The sequence below is a fragment of the Monodon monoceros genome, unplaced genomic scaffold (assembly GCF_005190385.1).
Source record: "Monodon monoceros isolate NGI ecotype Baffin Bay Population unplaced genomic scaffold, NGI_Narwhal_1 Super_Scaffold_21, whole genome shotgun sequence".
NCBI lineage: Eukaryota > Metazoa > Chordata > Mammalia > Artiodactyla > Monodontidae > Monodon > Monodon monoceros.
Window position 1 is genome coordinate 74,209,184 of NW_021703778.1, and position 16,862 is coordinate 74,226,045.

The window sequence follows — 16,862 nt, forward strand, 5'->3', positions numbered from 1 at the left end:
TCTCTGAATACTGACCTTATGATAAGAATATGTATGGTATGGACACTGATTACAAAAAATATCTGGAAGAGATGCAATAAACTCTAGATTTCTCTAATACTAACAACTATCAGCTCATTTATGGGCAATTACTACTTTTTAAAAAGGAAAATATTTAATCACCCATATATAAGGCAAATAGTTTAAACAGGAAAGGAAAGGAAAATACTCAGAAGCTAAATCAATGATTTTTTTTAATATACTTAAATTCAATACAGTAAAAATGCCTAGTGTCATACTGGGAAGTGATATATAACACAATTTTGAAATTCTCAATATAGTAATACAGAGTTATATTAGCTTATATAAATATGTAGTTTCAAAATTAGGAAATATCAGTTATACAGCATGCTCTATATCTTGCAAAAAGTCTGAGATGTTACTTTCATAACCCTAAATACATACTACAATCTCCGAGCCACATCAAAGTGTCAATTTCCTTACAAAACCCTCGTAAGATTTTTTTAAATTACCCAAAAGGAATTTCTTTCCATAGACATTACATCTTGCCTCAAACAAAAAAATGAGGGGAAACAATCTATTATTTAAATGATCTACTGTCAGACCAATTCCATTATTACCAGTTCTAGAATTTTTGTTAATATGAGGAATAAAATTGTAGAAACCAATGCAACGAAAAGTTGTGAGAATTACTACTTATTATGGAAGTTTAGGGGTGAATTTTGAGTTACAAGGTAAGTTACAAATTCTCTAAGTCATTTCCTTTAGTGAATTTTCATACTAATGTTTAATAGGATAATCACTGAGTTACAAAAATAATCATACTCTAAGTCAGTATCATAATATCATGCAAAGAGGTATATGTATTAGACTTCAAACATGCAAATAAAGTTTCAGTAATCCTTTGACAAGGGCAAGCATGAATCATTAGTAAATTTAACATGCTGTGGTCTGTAAAAGGTAAATCACTTTGGAAAGAGTAAAGCATTTTTCTAAACTGGAAGTATCTATAAACAGTTTATTATTCTCTTAAAGAGTCTCACAAAAAGCAAAAGGTACACATATAACTAATCTTTTCCAATTCATATAAGAATAATAATTTTTAAATTTAAGAACTGCATCACACAGATTTTTAGATTGCATACATGAAAATGCTAGTTAATATCCACTACCAACCAGGTTTCAGAAACAAAGTACTAGGGAAAAAAACTTTCCTCAAGAGCTAAAATTTAATAATGCCCTACATTTCAAAACGCTTTTCCTGAACTCCCACCTGATTGAGATAATGATATTCTTCCGGTTGTTTAAGATGGAATGCTAATCTCTCTTCTTCACTTGCTCCTGCCAGGAGGTAATAAAATACATGATAGTTCCTGTTGGAAACAAAGAAGTATGGCTTTATAATGAACATGGTCTAATGGTTATTATTCAACAAGAAAAAAGAAAAAGAAAACATTAATTAGTAAACTGTTTCAGCTTTGCTTCATTTTTTTTAATACAAAGGTGATAAATTCAATATTTAAGTACTACAGGGGAATTCAAGTGGCAGTCAAGTGGTTAGGACTCAGAGCTTTCACTGCCGTGGCCCAGGTTCAATCCCTGGTCGGGGAACTAAGATGCAGCAAGCCGTGCAGTGTGGCCCAAATAAAAAATAAGTACAACAAAATAAAATAATGTTTTGTATGCTGGAAACAAAAGAGAAAGGTGAAGGCAGCAATACAGTAAACTTGAGACCTCTAAAAATTCTCTCCACAGAACCAATTAGAAAACTGGCAAATTTGTCAGAATCAACTCTAGAAATTAACCAAAAGAAAACAGCAATCCAGAGAGTGTTTACACAAGAAAAACAGCTGAATCTCAGTAAAAACTGAAGCTTGATGGCCTTTTAACTTGCCCTATTCCACCTCCTGCTTACCAGACCCATGGTAGCTTTCAATACCAACAGCTTACAACTGAGGTGGACACCCAAAGCCTGGCAGCCTCCAAAAGAGGGCAGAATGGGGTTGGGGCTCATTCAGAGTCTCATTCCCTGAGAAATATGATTATCTGATCTGTCTGGTTGTTCCTTGGAAGGAGCCATTTTCAAAACTATCCTTATTTGACCTGACTCAGAGTTAGCCCAGTACGAAAATCTTTGCCCCAGAGACATTTGTAGGAAACAATTATAGGCAATTTTTGAACATATCAGCCTCCTGCAGCGATGAACAAATGTTGGGGCACACAGTAGGCTAACCAAAAAACTTAAAGGGAAAAGGTGGGAAATGAGACATCCACAGAGGCTTTGAAAAGCCCCAATACGTTCCTGGGAATCTAAAAGGCCATGTGCATGCATAGCCTGTGCCCATGCCCAGGGTTGCATGTCCACTCAGCAAAGACAAGAGGAGACACTAACCTCTCACCTATCACTAACCCGGAAGGTCTGCACAAGGAGGAAGTAAAGGCTAAGGCAGAATTACAAAATGCCTACCTAGGTGTTAAACGTCATGGCCCAATACCCATAGAAAGCCCTGAGGCAAAGTCTGGGAGACTTACTGTTTCCAACCATTTGAGGAACACTCTGCTCAATCATTAAATCTAAACAAGCAGATACTTCAATAGCTACACTTGAAAAAGACTTTTCAAAGACTTCAAATTAGCTCAGAAAATTCACAAAACAAACACAAGGAACAAAAGTAACAACCACAAAGGCTGGAAGGGGAGGAACTCATTTTCTAGAGCTGCCACATGATTATTTTAAATGTCCAATTATTACTTAAAACGTCCAATTTTCAACAAAAATTTACAAGTCACGCAAGGAAATCAGAAAGTATAGCACATACAGGCTTCCCTGGTGACGCAGTGGTTAGGCATCCACCTGCTAATGCAGGGGACACGGGTTCAAACCCTGGGCCGGAAAGATCCCACATGCCACGCAGCAACTAAGCCCATGCACCACAACTACTGAGCCTGCACTCTAGAGCCTGCGAGCCACAACTACTGAAGCCCGTGTGCCAAAACTACTGAAGCCCGGGTGCCTGGAGCTCATGCTCCACAACAAGAGAAGCCACTGTAATGAGAAGCCCGCACACTGCAACGAAGAGTAGCCCCCGCTGGCCGCAACTAGAGAAAGCCCGCACGCAGCAATGAAGACCCAATGGAGCCAGAAATAAATAAATAAACTTATTTATTTATTTAAAACAAACAAACAAAGAAAGTATACCACATACAAAGGAGAAAAAACATTCAATAATAACTGTTCCTGGGGAGGTCTTGACATTAGACTTACTAGATAAGGCTTTTAATCAGCTGTTTTAAATACATTCAAAGAACTGAAGGAAACCATGTTTAAAGAACTAAAGTATGAGAATGCTGTCTCATCAAATAGAAGCTCTCAATAAGTAACCAGAACTTATAAAATAATCAAAAAAGAAATTTTGGAGTTGAAAAGTATAATAACTAAAATGAAAAACTCTCTAGAGGAGCTCAAAAGCAGATTTGCAAGCAGAAGAAGGAATCAGTGGACTTGAAGAAAGGTCAGTTAAGGCTAGTTAGTCTGAGGAAGAGAAACAACCATGAATGAAGAAAAATTATCAACCTCAGAGATCTGTGGGACACTATTAAGCAGACACCAACACATGCACAATACAGAACACCAAAATATGCACAATGGGAGCCCCAAAAAGAGAAGAAAGAGCAGAAAGAATATTTGAAAAACATGACCAGAAACTCCCCAAATTTGATGAAAAATATCTATCTGTACATCCAAGAAACTCAATGAACTCCAGGAGGGAAAAACTCAAAGAGATCCACACCTAGACAAATTAAAACTGTTTAAAGACAACGAAAAAATTTTCAAAGCACCATGAGAGAAATGCTTCATCAAGGGATCATAATATAAGATTACCAAATGATTTCTCATCAGGAACCATGGAAAGGAAACAGATTCAAAGTACTAAAAGAAAAAAAAATCAAGAATTATATATTCAGCAAAACTATCCTTCAAAAATAAAGGAGAAATTAGGATATTCCCAGATAAACAAAAATTAATATACTTCAGAGCTAACAGATGGGCCCCATAAAAAATGCTACAGGGAGTTTTTCTCACTGAAATGAAAGGAAACTAGAGGAGATTCAATTAAGCATTAAGAAATAAATAGCAGGGCTTCCCTGGTGGCGCAGTCGTTGAGAGTCCGCCTGCCGATGCAGGCGACATGGGTTCGTGCCCCGGTCTGGGAAGATCCCACATGCTGCGGAGCAGCTGGGCCCGTGAGCCATGGCCGCTGAGCCTGTGTGTCCGGAGCCTGTGCTCTGCAACGGGAGAGGCCACAACAGTGAGAGGCCCATGAACCGCAAAAAAAAAAAAAAGAAAGAAAGAAATAGCAGAGAGGACCTTCAAGATGGCGGAGCAGTAAGATGTGGAGATCACCTTCCTCCCCACAAATACATCAAAAATACATCTAATGTGTAACAACTCCTACAGACCACCTACTGAATGCTGGCAGAAGAACTCAGACTTCCCAAAAGGCAAGAAACCCCCCACGTACCTGGGTAGGGCAAAAGAAAAAAGAGAAAACAGAGACAAAAGAATAGGGACAGAACCTGTGCCTCTGGGAGGGAGTCACGAAGGAGGAAAGGTTTCCACACAATACGAAGCCCCTTCACTGGTGGAACCAGGGGGTGGGGAGGGGGAAGCTTCGGAGCCAAGGAGGAGAGCACAGCAATAGGGGTGCAGAGGGCAAAGCTGAGAGATTCCCGCACAGAGGATTGGTGCCGACCAGCACTCACCAGCCTGAGAGGCTTGTCTGCTCACCTAACGGGGCGGGCGGGGCTGGGAGCTGAGGCTTGGGCTTCGGAGGTCAGATCCCAGGGAGAGGACTGGGGTTGCCTGTGTGAACACAGCGTGAAGGGGGCAAGTGCGCCACAGCTAGCCGGGAGGGAGTCCGGGAAAAACTCTGGACCTGCCTAAGAGGCAAGAGACCATTGTTTCAGGGTGTGAGAGGAGAGGGGATTCAGAGCACCACCTAAACGAGCTTCAGAGACAGGCACAAGCTGCGGTTATCAGTGCGAACCCCAGAAGACGGGCATGAAACGCTAAGGCTGCTGCTGCAGCCACCAAGAAGCCTGTGTGCAAGTACAGGTCACTATCCACACCTCCCCTCCTGGGAGCCTGTGCAGCCCGCCACTGCCAGGGTCCTGTGATCCAAGGACAACTTATCCAGGAAAACACACGGCATGCCTCAGGCTGTTGCAACGTCACGCCAGCCTCTGCCACCTCAACCTCACCCAACGTTCCGTACCCCTCCCTCCCCCCAGTCTGAGTGAGCAACAGCCCCCTAATCAGTCGCTACTTTAACCGCCCCTCAACTGGACGAAGAACGGACGTCAGAGGGGAACCCACACACAGAGGCGGGCCCAAATCCAAAGCTGAACCCCGGGAGGTGTGCGAACAAAGAGAAAGGGAAATTTCTCCATGCAGCCTCAAGAGCAGCAGATTAAATCTCCATAATCAACCTGATGTACCCTGCATCTGTGGAATACCTGAATAGACAATGAATCATCCCAAAATTCAGGCGGTGGACTTTGGGAGCAACTGTAGACCTGGGGTTTGCTGTACACAACTGACTAGTTTCTGATGTACATGTTTATCTTAGTTTAGCTTTTACTGCTTGTTATCATTGGTGGATTTGTTTACTGGTTTGGTTGCTCTCTGCTTTTCTTTTTATTACTTTTTTATTTTAATAATTAAAAAAAATTTTTTTATTTTAATAACTTTATTTTTTCTTTCTTTCTTTTTTTTCTCCCTTTTCTTCTGAGCCGTGTGGCTAACAGGGTCTTGGTGCTCCAGCTGGGTGTCAGGCCTGGGCCTCAGAGGTGGGAGAGCCGAGTTCCGAGTTCAGGACATTGGATCACCAGAGACCTCCTGGCCCCACATAATATCAATCGGCGAAAGCTCTCCCAGAGACGCCATCACAATGCTAAGACCCAGCTCCACTCAACGACCAGCAAGCTACAGTGCTGGACACCCCATGCCAAACAACAAGCAAGATAGGAACACAACCCCACTATTAGCAAAGAGGCTGCCTAAAATCATAATGAGTTCACAGACACCCCAAAACACACCAGCAGATGTGGCCCTGCCCACCAGAAAGACAAAACTCAGCTCCAGCCACCAGGACACGGGCACCAGTCCCCTCTACCAGGAAGTCTACACAAGCCACTGAACCAACCTTACCCAGTGGGGGCAGACACCAAAAACAATGGGAACTACGAACCTGCAGCCTGCGAAAAGGAGATGCCAAATACACTAAGTGAAGCAAAATGAGAAGACAGAGAAATATGCAGCAGATGAAGGAGCAAGGTAAAAACCCACCAGACCAAACAAATGAAGAGGAAATAGGCAGTCTACCAGAAAAAGAATTCAGAGTAATGATAGTAAAGATGACCAAAATCTTGGAAATAGAATGGAGAAAATATAAGAAACATTTAACAAGGACCTAGAAGAACTAAAGAACAAACAAACAATGAAGAACAATACAAAAAATGAAATTAAAAATTCTCTAGAAGGAATCAATAGCAGAACAACTGAGGCAGAAGAAGAGACAAGTGACATGGAAGATAAAATAGTGGAAATAACTACCACAGAGCAGAATAAAGAAAAAAGAAGGAAATGAATTGAGGACCAGTTCAGATACCTCTGGAACAACATTAAACGCACCAACATTCGAATTACAGGGGTCCCAGAAGAAGAAGAGAAAAAGAAAGGGACTGAGAAAATATCTGAAGAGATTATAGTTCAAAACTTCCATAATATGGGAAAGGAAATAATCAAGTCCAGGAAGCACAGGGAGTCCCATACAGGATAAATCCAAGGAGAAAGATGCCAAGAAACATATTAATCTCACTATCAAAAATTAAATACAAAGAAAAGTTATTAAAAGCAGCAAGGGAAAAGCAACAAATAACATACAAGGGAATCCCCATAAGTTTAACAGCTGATCTTTCAGCAGAAGCTCTGCAAGCCAGAAGGGAGTGGCAGGACACATTTAAAGTAATGAAAGGGAAAAACCTACAACCAAGATTACTCTACCCAGCAAGGATCTCATTCAGATTTGATGGAGAAATTTAAACCTTTACAGACAAGCAAAAGCTAAGAGAATTCAGCACCACCAAACCAGCTTTACAACAAATGCTAAAGGAACTTCTCTAGGCAGGAAACACAAGGGAAGGAAAAGACCTACAATAACAAATCCAAAACAACTAAGAAAATGGTAATAGGAACATATATATCGATAACTACCCTAAATGTAAACGGATTAAATGGTCCAACCAAAAGACATACACTGGCTGAATGGATACAAAAACAAGACCCGTATATATGCTGTCTATAAGAGGCCTACTTCAGACCTAGGGACACATACAGACTGAAAGTGAGGGGATGGAAAAAGACATTCCATGCAAATGGAAATCAAAAGAAAGCTGGAGTAGCAATTCTCATATCAGACAAAATAGACTTTAAAGTAAAGACTATTACAAGAGACAAAGAAGGACACTACATAATGATCAATGGAACAATCCAAGAAGAAGATATAAAAATTGTGAATATTTATGCACCCAACATAGGAGAGCCTCAATACTTAAGGCAAATGCTAACAGCCACAAAAGGGGAAATTTACAGTAACACAATCATAGTAGGGGACTTTTAACACCTCACTTTCACCAATGGACAGATCAACCAAAATGAAAATAAATAAGAAAACACAAGCTTTAAATGATACATTAAACAAGATGGACTTAATTGATATTTATAGGACATTCCAACCAAAAACAACAGAATATACTTTCTTCTCAAATGCTCATGGAACATTCTCCAGAATACATCATATCCTGGGTCACAAATCAAGCCTTGGTAAATTTAAGAAAATTGAAACCATATCAAGTATCTTCTCCGACCACTATGCTATGAGACTAGATATCAATTACAGGAAAATAAACTGTAAAAAATACAAACACATGGAGGCTAAACAATATGCTACTAAATAACCAATGGATTACTGAAGAAATCAAAGAGGAAATCAAAAAATACCTACAAACAAATGACAATGAAAACACGACGGCCGAAAACCTACAGGATGCAGCAAAAGCAGTTCTAAGAGGGAAGTTTATAGCAATACAATCCTACCTCAAGAAACAAGAAAAATCTCAAATAAACAACCTAACCTTACCCCTAAAGCAATTAGAGAAAGAAGAACAAAAAATCCCCAAAGTTAGCAGAAGGAAAGAAATCATAAAGATCAGATCAGAAATATATGAAAAAGAAATGAAGGAAACGATAGCAAAGATCAATAAAACTAAAAGCTGGTTCTTTGAGAAGATAAACAAAATTGATAAACCATTAGCCAGACTCATCAAGAAAAAAAGGGAGAAGACTCAAATCAATAGAATTAGAAATGAAAAAGGAGAAGTAACAACTGACACTGCAGAAGTACAAACAATCATGAGAGATTACTACAAGCAACTATACGGCAATAAAATGGACAACCTGGAAGAAATGGACAAATTCTTAGAAATGCACAGCCTTCTGAGACTGAACCAGGAAGAAATAGAAAATATAAACAGACCAATCACAAGCACTGAAATTGAAACTGTGATTAAAAATCTTCCAACAGGGGCTTCCCTGGTGGCGCAGTGGTTGAGAGTCCGCCTGCCGATGCAGGGGACACGGGTTCGTGCCCCAGTCTGGGAAGATCCCACATGCCATGGAGCGGCTGGGCCCGTGAGCCATGGCCGCTGAGCCTGAGCATCCGGAGCCTGTGCTCCGCAACAGGAGAGGCCACAACAGTGAGAGGCCCGCGTACCGCAAAAAAAAAAAAAAAAAAAAAATCTTCCAACAAACAAAAGCCCAGGACCAGACGGCTTCACAGGCGTTTTCAAACATTTAGAGAAGAGCTAACACCCATCCTTCTCAAACTCTTCCAAAATATAGCAGAGGAAGGAACACTCCCAAACTCATTCTATGAGGCCACTATCACCCTGATACCAAAACCAGACAAAGATGTCACAAAAAAAAGAAAACTACAGACCAATATCACTGATGAACATACATGCAAAAATCCTCAACAAAACACTAGCAAACAGAATCCAACAGCACGTTAAAAGGATCATACACCATGATCAAGTGGGGTTTATCCCAGGAATGCAAGGATTCTTCAATATATGCAAATCAATCAATGTGATACACCATATTAACAAATTGAAGGAGAAAAATCACATGATTTCATATATGGACATATATACACTACCAAATGTAAAACAGATAGCTAGTGGGAAGCAGTCGCATAGCACAGGGAGATCAGCTCAGTGCTTTGTGACTAGCTAGAAGGGTGGGATAGGGAGGGTGGGAGGGAGGCAGACACAAGAGGGAAGAGATATGGGGATATATGTATATGTATAACTGATTCACTTTGTTATATAGCAGAAGCTAACACACCATTGTAAAGCAACTATACTCCAATAAAAATGTTAAAAGAAAAATACTAGCAAGCCAAATCCAGCAACATGTAATAAGTACTATACATACATCTACAAATCAAATCTAGCAAGATAACAGAGAATCAGTTTATATAAGCTCTGGATCTTCTCCTGCCATTGATTCTTCAAAACCAAGGAAATCAGGCTTATATCACTACCACTCTATTAAAATGTGTTAGAAAAAGTTACTAATAACCTTCTAATAGCCGTATCTGTTAGCTCTACAAGTCTTTAGGAGGCTATTCTCTTCCCCAAACTCTCTTCCCTTCACTCTGAAACATCTCTAATTCAGATTTCCTCATCAGCTAGCCACAAAAAAATTAACAGAAAAGTCTGAGTTCTAGTCCTAAGCTTACAGGTAATTAATTATGATAATGTTTAATGAAATTTTATTATATATAAGGACTACACTGAGCATTTTATAAACGTTATTTCATTTAATCCTCTAAACAACTTTAGGATAGTTTTCCATCTGCAAAATGAGAAAAAGTATATAAGAAGCAGAGAAGTTAGGTGATATGCCAAAAGCATATCCAATATTTGAATACAGGTTTGTTTAACTTCAAACTCTGGCTCTTCATTTTGTCTCATTATAACATGAAGCAAATCATTTACCTCTCTGGTATTTGGCTTCCTCATCTAAAGAAAGTTACATATATGTCATCTCTGAAATTCCATATACCTCAAAGATTACAATGAAATTAAGAGCTTTATTAAAAACTTTTCTCAAATTAGAGAAAGAACATCAAGACATGACAAAAGGTCCAAAGGCAAAACGCTCACAAAACGATACCACCTGAGATACCACTATTTTCCTGTTCTGATAGTTTGCCTAGAATTTAGAAAGGACAACATTTCTATATACCCATTAAAAAAAAGACCTCCTAGAAGCTTCTTAAAAAGTACAGTATTCTGCCCAGGAGAGAAACAGCAATTATATATAAAGTTATACATGGTATAAACTGAGTTAAAGATCATAATATAAAAAGATCTGAAAACTCAATCTACATGATACAAATGTTAACTCGATCTAATTACACAAATTAAAATATGTACCGTTCATTATGCTCTTGATAAACGAGTCTGGACTTCTCCAGTAGATACTTTTCAACATAGGCACTAGAAGAAAAATAAAATTGATTGATATAAATAATAAAGCTTAATATAAAGTAGACAAATATTTTATCAGAGAAGATGCAAAAGTATAAAGAATACTATCCAGAGTACATGTAGCACTGGTGTTGGTGGTGTAGTGGTGAGCACAGCTGCCTTCCAGAGTACATTTACCACTATAATTGTGTTATGGACACTGTTAGCGTCATCCACATTAAGTTCATAAACTCCTAAGTCTTTTTTTTTTCTTTCAATAAAGCAAAATAAAGTCAGAAGTTCAAAACATGGCACATAAGACCCTCCCGTGACAAAGACTTTACTTTCTTTCTAGGCTCAATACCACTGGACATCCTTTCAGATATTATAGTTTGACCAGACTACTAAATAAGGCTCAAAGATATACTTTTTTTATATATCCATGCTGTTGCCACATTCTGGAATAAATTCTGGTAAATAAGTTTATTATTTACCAATTTACTCAGTAAGTATTAATTAACTGGGCACTGTGCTAAGCACTGTTCAAATACAGAAATAAGGGATATACTACCTGTCCTCAAGGGGCTTACAAACTAGTGGAGAAAACAGGTAAACTAGCAGCTATCATGCTGAGTTGATAGGGTTTATTTTACAGCAATGACCAGAATATTATGGATGTACCAAGAGAGACACATAAGATTCAATCCAAGAAGGAAAAAGGACGTAAGGAAGAACTCGCATAGAGGGTGAGTACATAGCACTTATTAATATGGATACAAAAATCATAAATAAAAACTAGCAAGCAGAACACAACAACCAGTTTACATATGTATGTGTATAAATATGTCTGTGTGTGTACGTCTGTGGGTGTTCGTGTCTTTGTATTGACCAAGTCAGATATTTTTTCCCCAGAAATGCAAAATAACAATAATATTAATAGATCCCAAAATGAAGATCAAGCTAATTTCCATAGATGCCAAAAAGGCCTTTGATAAAATACAATAGCCATTACTGACAAAAACACTCAAAGAAAATTAAAATCAATGTTTAACTCATTAACACAATAAAATGTCCTAAAGCCAGTATTTTACTTAGTGAAGAAAATTAAAGGCATTCACACAAAGGTCTAAAACAATATTATCACAGTACAGGAGTATGTAATCAGACAAGATAGAAAATAATCAGAGATAAAAGGAACAGGAAAAAAATTTAAAGTATTTATTTATGCAGATATGATAATACACCTAGAAATGTTAAGAGAAACAACAGTAAAACTAATATAAACAATAAAATAATTCAGTAAGATAATAAGATATAAAATTAGTATAAAAATCAGTAGCCTTCACATATACAAATAATGTGCAATTTTATAAGATATAATGCAAGAGAAAAATCACACTTTAATAACAACATTAAAAATAAAATAAGATACTTAGGAATAAACTCAACAAGAAACATAAAGAAACTAAAAACACTTCTAAAAAGCATAAAGATGTCAATTATCCAAAAATTTATTAGTCCAATAAAACCAAGCCATGAAAGACATGAAAGATCCTTCAATACCTATTGCTAAGGAGCAAAGAATCCAATCTGTAAAGGCTATATACTATATAATTCCAACCATGTGACATTCTGGAAAATGCAAACCTATTAAGACAGTGAAAAGGTCAGTGGTTGCCAAAGGTTAGTGGGTGGGAAGGGATGAACAGGTGGAGCACAGGGATTTTTAGGGCAGTGAAACTATTCCATATAATATTGTCAGGGTGAATACATACCTTTATACATCTGTCAAAGCCCATTCAAGGTACAACACAAATGGAACACACTAATGCAAGATATTATTAAGAGGGGAAACTGGGGGACAGGGTGAAGAGGTATATGGGAACTCTCTGTACTTTCTATTCATTTGTGTCATAAACCTAAAACTGTTCTAAAAATAGTCTATTAATTTTTTAAAAGTTATAAAGAATATTGCTGGCACAACCAGAGGACTCTGATCACAGACTGTATAATAAGAATTATTATTATGACAAAATTAAATATCTTAAGTATAAAATAGTATTAGGGCTCAAGAGGGAGGGGATATGGGGATATATGTATACATATAGCTGATTCAGTTTGTTGTACAGCAGAAACTAACACAACATTGTAAAGCAATTATACTCCAATAAAGATATTTTTTAAAAAATAGTATTAAGTAGGAAAATGTCATTGTGGTTGCTTTAGGAAATACAGTAATTAGGGGGTCAAGTTACCTGCCCAACTTACTCAAAAACAATATTTTAAAAATGAATGTAGAAATAATACAGAAAGATAAAGCAAATGCATATAATTGTTAAAAACTTATAAATCTAAGTTAAGGGTATATGGGGGTTACACTATTCTTAGAACTTTTCTCAGGTTTGAACTTTTCCAAAAGAAAGAAATAATTGAGAAGAAAAAAATTTAATATAAACACTAATGTCACTATTCTTATTAAAAAGCAAATGAACAACCTATGGTTTATCAAGGGGCAATGGCAAAAATATAAACACGCTCCAAAGCCTGCTACTGCTACTTACCCAAGTACAGTGCCTGTTTCTTGGTAATTTACTTGAATAAACTTGCCAAAACGACTTGAATTGTTATTATGAGCTGTCTTTGCATTTCCAAAGGCCTGTCAAAATAAAGAGTTCTCATTAATTTTATTTTTTAAAAATGGAAAATCCTGCTTAGATCAGCTCAAAGATAAAAGTTAAAGAGATAGTAGAAAAGCAATTCACTTTCATAGTTCAGGTAAAGTAAAAGAAAGCAACTAACATTTGAAATGAAACCAAGTAGACAGCATTTTATGCTATTCAGTAAAATAAATCTTAATTTTAAAAATTTATTGCTGGGCTTCCCTGGTGGCGCAGTAGTTGAGAGTCCGCCTGCCGATGCAGGGGATGCGGGTTTGTGCCCCGGCCCGGGAGGATCCCACATGCCGCGGAGCGGCTGGGCCCGTGAGCCATGGCCGCTGAGCCCGTGCGTCTGGAGCCTGTGCTCCGCAACGGGAGAGGCCACAGCAGTGAGAGGCCCCGCAAAAAAAAAAAAAAAAAAAAATTTATTGCTCATTACAAATCAGATTTCACTTTCACATTCCAGAGCCAGCAAATATTCTTGATATATTTATACATATGTATTTTTTAAATCTTGCTTAACTGAAATAGCAATGGGCTAGGAAAAGAATAATTACATCAAAAGAATTAAAATTCTAGAACAGTATAAAGGAAATAAAGTTTCATTACATAATGTACTACACTTTATTGTATCTCCTTAAAACAGAATGACAGTACTATTTTAGAAAGAATGAAAAATTCTTTCTAAATATGTTTCCTAAGTTATAACCAAAAGTATACACCATGCAACGAAATATTACCTAGCAATAAAGAAGGAACTACTGGTACAGACATCAACACTGACAAATATTAAACATTATGCTAAGTGGAAGAAACCATACACAAGAGTACATATTGTAATATGAAATTCTAGAAAAGTCAAAACAAGAGTAACAAGAAGCAGATTAGAAGCTGTCTGGGAATGGGGATGGGGGTGGGAAATGTCTACAAAGGGACACAAGGGGTAATGAAAATATTCTATGCTTGATTGTATGATGGTGGTTACAGGGTATATGCATTTATCAAAATTCACTAAACCATACATTTTAAATGGCTATATTTTATTTCAAGTTATATCTCAATAAAATTTAAATTTAAAAGAAAGAACCCACTGTTGAACTCACATATTCAACAACTTAAATGAAATCTTCAAGACATAATGCTGAATAAAAGAAGCCAGTCTCCAAACACTACATACTGTATGATTCCATTTATATGACACTTTGAAAATAAAAAAATAACAACCAGCAATGAAGAACAAACAAGTAGTTCCCACAAGTTATGGGAGTATGGGAGGGCAGAGGGTATGAAGATAAGGAATAGCATGAGGGAGTTTCATGGGGTAGTGGAACTACTCTGTACCTACACCCATAAATGGTTACACAAATTAATATGTTTACAATTCATAGAATTTTACTGTAAAGTTATTTCTTTTAAGTTTAATATCTACTTTTTAAAGTAAATCATTAAAAAATAAAGGCAAATAAAAGACAATTTCAGATATACAAATCTGAAAATATTCATCATTAAGTGAACCCACACTAAAAGAACTAAGGAAGTCCTTCATGCAGAAGGAAAATGCTATCATGTTCAAATATGGATCAACGTAAGGAATAGAGAACAGCAGAATTAGTAACCACATGAGTAAATATATAAAATACATTTTATTACTTAGACCTCTTGAAAAGATTACTGAGAATGAGATCAGAGAAAATGGTAAAGATCTCTGAAATTCCTCTCCCCTTCATAAAACAAATAAGACTAACAAAAATTGTTATTTGTCAAAAGTAACATCAACTTTTTGATGATTCTAGAAATTAACAAGGGCTTGGAATAATCCTTTGTAGAAGAACATTTAATTAAGGAAAACAGCTGGATCTCTGTAAGAAAAGCAGGTATTGGTGTCATTTTAACTTACCTGATTACCAATTCCCTCTCCCTAGCTCCACACTGAAGAGAAAACTGACACCCTACGATTACAGGGTTTTTTTAGAAAAAGCAGTCTAGCCTAGAAGCCACTGGAAAGATCAGACTAGGGTTAGAGTTAAAGCCTTGTCCCACAGATAACTCACAATTTGACCTATTTGGCATTTTCCTAGAAAACCTCATTCAACGGGCTATCTTTCTGTGACCTGACTTGAAGATCACTCACTGAGAACAACCTTTTCCCACAGGTGTGTTTGTTAAAAAAAAACCTAAAAAACAGAGTTGCCATGTGATCCACCAATCCCACTCCTGGGCATATGTCTGGAGAAAATAATTCGAAAAGATACATGCACCCTTATATTCATAGTGGCACCACTTAAAATAGCCAAGACATGGAAACAACCTAAATGTCCATGGACAGGAGAATGGATAAAGATGTGGTATATATACACAATGGAATACTACTCGGCCATAAAAAAGAATGAAATAATGCCATCTGCAACAACATGAATGGACCTAGAGATTATCATACTAAGTGAAGTCAGAAAGAGAAAGATAGCAATATCATGTGATACCACTTATATGTAGAATCTAAAATATGACACAAATAAACTTACTTACAAAACAGAAACAGACTCACAGGCACAGAGAACAAATTTGTGGTTACCAAAGAGGAAAGGGGGTGGGAGAGGGATAAATTTGGAATTTGAGATTAGCAGATACACACTACTACATATAAAATAAATAAACAACAAGGACCTATTGTATAGCACAGGGAACTAACTATATTCATATCTTGTAATAACCTATGATGGAAAAGAATATGTATATATATGTATAAGTGAATCACTCTGTTGTACACAAGAAACTAACACAACATTAGAAATCAACTATATTTCAGTACCAAAAAAGAGAGCGAGAAAGAGAAAAAAAGGGAAAAAAAATGGTGATGCAGTGGTTAAGACTCCATGCTACCAATGAAGGGTGCCCAGGTTCGATCCCTGGTCTGGGAACTAGATCCCACATGCATGTCGCAACTAAGAGTTCACATGCTACAACTAAGGAACTGGCGAGCTGCAACTAAGGAGTACTAAGGAGCCCTCCTGCCGCAACTAAGGAGTCCACATGCCACAACTAAGAAGTCCACATGCTACAACTAAGTAGCCCACATGACACAACCAAAGAGTCAGGAGCTACAACTAAGGAGTCGGCGAGCCGCAACTAAGGAGCCTGCGAGCAGCAACTAAGACCCAGTGCACCCAAATAAAATAAATATTTTTTAAAAAAAAAAGAAATGGTGAGAGCAGACATCTGTGTCTTCTTTCTGATCAAAGGGAGAAAGCTTTCAGTCTTTCACCATTAAGTATGTTAACTTATAATTTTTAATAGGTGTTTTTAATCAGATTGAGAAAGTTCCTTCCTATTCCTAGTTTGTTGAGAGTGTGGTTTTGTTTATTTGTTTTGTTTTTTTAATCATGAAAGGGTGTTGTTTTTGTCAAATGCTTTTTCTGTATCTATTCTGATGATGGTGTGGCTTTTGTCCTTTAGTCTATTAATATTGTATAATACATTTATTTTTGTATTGTTTAACCAAACTTTCATTCCTTAATATAAATCCTACTTTACCATGGTGTATACTTCTTTTTATATTTTGCTGAATTAAGTTTGCCAGTATTTCTTTAAGAATGTTTGTGTTTCAAGGGA

General features: G+C 37.2%; 1 protein-coding gene across 4 annotated transcripts in view; it reads right to left on the reverse strand.

The window, feature by feature from the left end:
• Nucleotides 1-16,862, reverse strand: part of MYO9A (myosin IXA) — a 271,921-nt gene that overhangs the window by 205,415 nt on the left and 49,644 nt on the right. For all 4 annotated transcript variants that reach the window (XM_029236422.1, XM_029236423.1, XM_029236420.1 and 1 more), the window contains exons 3-5: nucleotides 13,158-13,252; nucleotides 10,564-10,626; nucleotides 1,274-1,373 (exon numbers count right to left, since the gene is read on the reverse strand). In XM_029236422.1, the coding sequence (XP_029092255.1) occupies nucleotides 1,274-1,373; nucleotides 10,564-10,626; nucleotides 13,158-13,252 (258 nt within the window). The remainder of the gene's footprint in view (nucleotides 1-1,273; nucleotides 1,374-10,563; nucleotides 10,627-13,157; nucleotides 13,253-16,862) is intronic.